The following is a 6,471-nucleotide window of genomic DNA, read 5'->3' on the forward strand; positions in this document are numbered from 1 at the left end:
TTGGATTCACACCTCGTTTCATCATTTAAACACGTAGGCTATCTCATAAGATTCATCGTGCTCGAAACGGCACTAAAAACGGACCTACGATTCGAAAGTTACACATCAATTAACTTTTCCGATAAAACAATTATCGCTACAGCACGCGGCGCAACCAAGGTTCACGGCGCGACCTGAACTACACAGACACGTTCGCGGCGCCAACCTATGCACGCGGCGCGATACGAGAAAACAAGTACGCCTTCGCGGCGCTAACACAGGTACGCGGCGCGACCTGTGCGTATCACAAATTCCTGGCATTCTGCCCACCTGTTCGCGGCGCCAACCCTGTGCACGCGGCGCGAACCGGCGATTTCAGAAACCCCAACCTGCAGAAAACAGCATTCTACACATTCCAATTCACCCAATTCATACCAGTACGAACCTAGGAAAATAGAATGCACAAACAACACGAAAAACACCTCATAATACATCAATTACACATCCATTGAGATCATAACAACATAGATATCATGGATTCAAACATAGGGAAAACATAGGGATCAAACACCATACAATTCTACCCAATCCCTAAATCTATCATATAATCCAATTGACTCAACAACATCCCTAATCAATATTATTATCCAAGAATACGATAATAGATGATAACCGGAGAGTCCCCCCTTACCTTAGCCAAGAGCTCTTGATTGGTCTCTCCCTCCATTGCTCCTCTTCACGTACTCGCTTTCCAACCCCTCATCTCTTCTGCTCTGCTTTTCACGTTCCTTTCCCTTATTCCCAATTCTTATTATTTTATAAAATAATCTTTAATTGGAATAAGACCTTTACTAACATAACACCCCCTCATTCCTTAACATCACACATGGCCCTATAGCCCATCTCATAACTCTTTCCAAATAATTCCACAAACCACCAATAATTCTAATTATTAATTAAATTTCCATTTAAATTAAAAATTAAAATATACGGGTGTTACAGTTTAGATAGTCATCGACTGGTTCTGTACCCTTTCGCCTAACTCCAGCTAATTCTTTCAAACTAATCTTCGACTGTCCCATATAAAATTGCTCATGGAACAATCGTTCTAATTGGTTCCATGAGAACAAAGATTGTGGAGATAAGGTCGTGAACCAAGTAAACGCGTTTTTTGTTAAAGAACTTGGAAAATATTTCATCTTTAGATTTTCATTGTTTGCTATTTCTCCAGCCTCTGTCTGGAACCTAGCAATATGTTCGACTGTCGACTCGCCAGTTTCACCAGCAAATTTGGTAAATTTTGGGACTTTCCAACCCCTAGGAAATTTTGTTTGCCTTACGTATTCTGACAATGGGGAGACAAAATTTGGTCTGTGCAAACCTACATTTATTCCATTCTGAACTAAGATTTGCTCGACTACATTCGAGATATTATTGTGTCCAACATTAACATCTTGCTGGATATTCCTAAGAACCTGATCAGCATCTTGATGCCGTTGTACTACTCTAGGGATTTCTTGTTCAATTTGATCTCCCTGTCTTGTAGGTTCGATCCCTCTGACATTCGACCCTTGGGTAGTCGAAAGGTTTGGTTGTAGGGGCGCTCCAAAGAAATCTGCTATTCTGGCCATTTGTCCAGCCAATATCTCATAACTTTGGTTCGTGATATTTATCATGGGAGTAAAAACAGTTCCCATTTGTTGAGTAAGGGCATTCACCATTTCATGATTACTTTCGTCTATTTGTTGTCGAATTGACAACATTGACGTAGTACTTAACGATGGCAAAGCCTGGTTATTGTAACCTATGCCCATAGGTCGACCCCCTGGATTTGATGTGCTCGTTGCCATCATACTCTCGGAATATAATGAAGGATTTGTGTGCAAACCTTGCATCATAGACGTAGGCATTCCAAACTGAGGGTTAAAACCTGGTGGAGGTAGCATTCCATGAAACGGCGGTCGTAATGGGTTAAACGGTGACCGTACATTCATTGGTGATGATACCAATGTTGCTGCCGTTGATCCACCAGTATTTGTCGTTCTAACTGGGGATGAATTTGCGGCATTTTGTGGTGTTGTTCCGGTTAGAACAACTCCTTGATTTCCAGAAAGGTCAGAATCATTTGCATTAACTTCAGACATGCTAGTTAATTTTCGACCACTTCTTAGTATCATGCATAACTATTACACTAACAAATATAAAACAAACAGCAATTGACGAGTCCCACCGGGCGTGCCAATTTGTTTATCCAGAAAAATGGTAAACAATCGCTAGTTTCCTTTTTAAAGGTTACTTTTGCGGAATCAACTAGAATACTCCAGGACTAATTGCTTTAATTTGTTTATTACGTGTATCTGGTTTGTATTAAATGCAGCAAATAACATTAAAGTAAAAGTAAATGCTGAAAATAAATGCTTTAGAATAACTAAAAGCAATAGAAAGCAGTAAATGTGCACTGAAAACAAAATATAACGTAAAATGATTGCATAAATTAAACTGGTACGCATACGTACATTCCAAAGTTGCACTCGTCACTCATTATTGCACAGAGATTTGAGTTTACTTATGTTTTGTAGAAAATGCCGACCCTAAACTGTTCCTATGGAACTTGCTTAAATAGTAAAAATAAAATAACTACTACTAACGGTCGACTGATTATCAGTCAACACGTGTCTTCGACATGCAAGATCTTCAACTGTGAAACCTCCACGCGTCCTGTGAAAACTGCCAGAAAACTGCTTGAAACTGCCTCTTACTCAGAAGCTAACTTCTGATGCCTTCCGACTTCAGGACTATACTTAAACAAAACGTCTAAGTTTTTTCTGTTTGTTCTAGTCGAACATGCATATTGACTAATTCTAGTTGAACCTTGACAATGATGATTTATAGGTAGTCGAACGTTAGCTTTGACTAAACAAGACCTTTTAGTCAGACTTTTCTCTTTAGATTCTTTAATAATCTCACCTGTTTTTAGGGATTATTTACCACTATTTAATAAGTCGAAATCCTAGGGTAACACATACTTAGCTTGATTTTTAACATGGTATCATCAACCTGTGATCTTGCCTCCACCGCCGATGTCAGTTAACTCATCTCATTCATCTTGGTTCTTTTTTAGTTTTCACTCCTTCTTTCAAAGATCCTTTAACCACGTCATTTGCAAGCTCTCTAAGCAACGTCAATGGAATAACTCAATCACATTCCAATAACAAAGGTTATCGAACCAATACCCTCAATCCTCACTCCATACGTCTTAATAAAAACCTAGTTTTGGTTCTTGTTTCCCTTTTGCTTTCAAACAACAATTAACTATTCTTGGTCAAGATTCACGACAATGGCTCTAAAATCCAATAATAAACTTCACTTCATCAATGGTAGCTTACCTCGACCATTGGATAAAGATCGCAATTCCATTGCTTGGGATTGGTGCAACACCATGATTATGTTATGGATTTACAATTCGGTTAAATTAGAAATTGCTCAGAATGTGTTATGGATGGATAATGTTGATGAGACTTGGAATGAACTGAAAGATCATTTTTACCAAGATGATGTATTCAGAGTATCTGATCTTCAAGAAGAAATATTCAACTTGAAACAAGGTGATTCTTCTATATCTTCTTACTACACAAAACTTAAGAAATTGTGGCAAGAATTGGACAATTTTCGTCCAATTCCTAAATGTTCATGTGATGTTACTTGTCAAGTTGTTACCAAAATTCATGCATACATAGATGGTTATCAAGTTATCAAATTTCTCAAAATATTTAATGATCAATATTCAACTATGAAATCTCAAATCATATTGATAGAACCACTTCCAATCATTTGCATAGTTTACTCTATCCTTGTTCAACAAGAAATAAAAACTATTTTACCTCTTGATGAATCAAAGGTGTTAGCTTTTCACACCATACCAGCTTAAAGCATTACTGGCTCTTCTTCAAGGAACCTCTTCTTCTCAGGCTCACAACATCAATCATTTAACATCTCAACCTAAAAATAACTCGGGTATCATATGCACTATCTCTCACTCTCCTAGACCTGAAAACTTAATCCTTGACACTGGTGCAACTGAGCATATATGTTACACAAGAATTTTTTCAATCAAAATAATCAATCTCATAACTATCAAATTGTTAAATGGAGCACTTGTCACTTCAAATGTTGATGGAACTATATATTTAGATCAATATTTATATTTCACTATTGTATTATTCATGCATGATTTCTCTTTTAATCTCATATATGTTCCTAAGTTAACCAAAACCTTAAATTGCCAATTATTATTAGAAGAAAAAAAAAGCTTACAAACTCTTTTTGACATAAGTATCATATAAGCTTAAATCTATAAAAAATAAAAAATAAAAAATAAAAATCAACCAATCCATCATTTCTTTATTTGATTAAAAAATAGGACTCTATCATTTGGCTTCTCTTTGTCATAAAAGAACATAGAATTTGTTTGGCTAGGTGGAGTAACTATTATGCTATTGCTAATGCTCTTTATAAAAAACAATTATACTAATGCAACTTAAATCAACTCCTAGTAAAAGTACAACACTGCTCCTATAATACATTCATCTTCTTCCTACTTGATCTTTTCACCATAATAATAATATAATGAGGAGCATGCGTCGTAGTTTTCAATCATCCGTGTTACCAAAATATGTACAAACTTCTACACTAATTTGATCTTTATCTTCCAACACTAAATTGGTTACATTGCTGCTTTTCATATATTGGCAAAAGCTTCTGAATTAGAACATCACACTCTAAACTTTGAGCATTCCCCACCTACAGAAAACATTGCAAAAACTAATTTAAATAAATGTCAAACGAAAAAATCAATAGTAATTTAACAAAGAGCCAGATATGTATTATTTGACAACTTCTCACATTAAAAAAATAATCTGTGTATTATTTTATTGATGTTTCAAAATCTTCTTATAAACAATGTCGTATTAAAACATTAATGTTGATAAAAAAATAGTAAATTAATTAGGAGTATATTTTATAAAAATAAAATTAATAAATTTATTAATATAAATATAACTTTGTATTTATGGGCAATTTTTTTTTTTTTGATAAAAAAAGTTTATATTTAAAGTCAAATGTAATATTGTGAAACGTACCTGAAAATGCAAGTTGTAAAAGAGTCTCCCTCCAAATGTTTTAGAACAAGAAGAACTTAGTAGAACAAGTCCATTATTTTCTAAGCACAACATGATCTCTGATAATTGAATCTTATGAGCCTCATAAGATGAAATATGAACGGCAAGCTCACTATCATTAAGCCTACTTGTTGAAACCACAAAAGAAGAATTGTAATTGGGAATTATTTTCTTTTGTGATTCTTTGTTCGCTTCATATTCTTGCCTAGAAATTCTTGATAGAAGCTCTTCTTTTTTCTTAGTTAATCCTTCAACCTGCTTTTGTAATTCCGGTATGTATTTTAAGACTCTTGATATTGTTACCGGAATGCTCATTTTTTTCTGAAACATCAACATGGAATAAAATATCTATTAATGACAATATTTTATGAGCAAATTTTCAATTTTATATTGATATGATTTCATTCATATTATGATATAGTACTTCAAAAAATTACTAACAAAGCCTAGCTAAAAAAATAGAATCATCTATCAAAATGAGAGTTGGAAAAACAATCCATCTCTAACTTTTCTGTAAATAAATTTAGTTTCATGAGAAATTACTACCGTTTGATCTTGATCGGGAAGAAGTGAACGAAGCGAAGAAATCAAGCTATTGATCTTTTTGCGGCGATCACGTTCACTAGCATTGTGGTTAAGCTTCTTCACCATAAGCTTAGGGGATGGTGGTGGCGTTTCAATCTCAACTTGTTGTTGCTTAAGTGAAGAGAATTGATGATATTGAGGTAAAGAGTACTCTAAATTATTTGCATAGGTCTTCTCCTTATGGCTAATATTTAAGGACTGTGCAGGTTCTAACTCTTGTAGCCATCCCATGGTTGAGTATTTGAATTGAGAAGAACAGAATGCAACCATGATGTGAATTTCTTAGAATTAAACAGTTAACTTAATTGGTGGCATAGAGACTATTATGACTATATATATACAAGTTGTCATTTATATAAGCGTCATGTTTCCACTAATTTATGAATATACTAGCGGTTAGACTTTTTTAATTATTATGATGTTATCTTTTATAATAGACTTTTTTAAATGTCTCTTTTATAATAAAATATTCATATAGATAAAGGTAGAGTTCAGGGAAAGCATATTCAACTATCTCTTAAATTTGTTAACCATTCCATTTTTATGTGGTGTCTGTTGGTGACCCAATTGCTGGATTGGTAGACTGGTCATTGTGGGACATGTTTAGTCAGGGTTTTTTTTTTCTGTTCATCTAGTTATTTCGTCAAGTTTTCCCGTTGTGACTCCAGATGGGTCAAGACAACGAGGCGGGATAGGGATAATTTTTACCTCCTTCAAAAAAAAATTGTTC

At 34.6% G+C, this 6,471-nt stretch overlaps 1 protein-coding gene across 1 annotated transcript; it reads right to left on the reverse strand.

The window, feature by feature from the left end:
• Positions 1–4,409: 4,409 nt before the first annotated feature.
• On the reverse strand, positions 4,410–6,085 carry LOC131622907 (transcription factor ORG2-like). Its single transcript, XM_058893918.1, has 3 exons — positions 5,703–6,085; positions 5,118–5,477; positions 4,410–4,779 (listed from the first exon to the last, which is right to left on the reverse strand). The coding sequence occupies exons 1-3, from the start codon at positions 6,009–6,011 to the stop codon at positions 4,681–4,683; spliced, it is 768 nt and encodes a 255-aa protein (XP_058749901.1). The 5' UTR covers positions 6,012–6,085; the 3' UTR covers positions 4,410–4,680.
• Between the last annotated feature and the right edge of the window lie 386 nt (positions 6,086–6,471).

The sequence above is a fragment of the Vicia villosa genome, unplaced genomic scaffold, assembly GCF_029867415.1.
Source record: "Vicia villosa cultivar HV-30 ecotype Madison, WI unplaced genomic scaffold, Vvil1.0 ctg.000045F_1_1_1, whole genome shotgun sequence".
Taxonomy (NCBI): Eukaryota; Viridiplantae; Streptophyta; class Magnoliopsida; order Fabales; family Fabaceae; genus Vicia; species Vicia villosa.

Bases quoted from the DNA above. Each gene is read 5' to 3' on its own strand.
- LOC131622907 (XM_058893918.1), bottom strand. From the start codon at position 6,011: ATGGTTGCATTCTGTTCTTCTCAATTCAAATACTCAACCATGGGATGG. The intron at 5,478-5,702 runs GTAGTAATTTCT...TTGATGTTTCAG, and splicing joins TTCCCGATCAAGATCAAACG to AAAAAAATGAGCATTCCGGT. The intron at 4,780-5,117 runs GTACGTTTCACA...TGTTTTCTGTAG, and splicing joins TTTACAACTTGCATTTTCAG to GTGGGGAATGCTCAAAGTTT.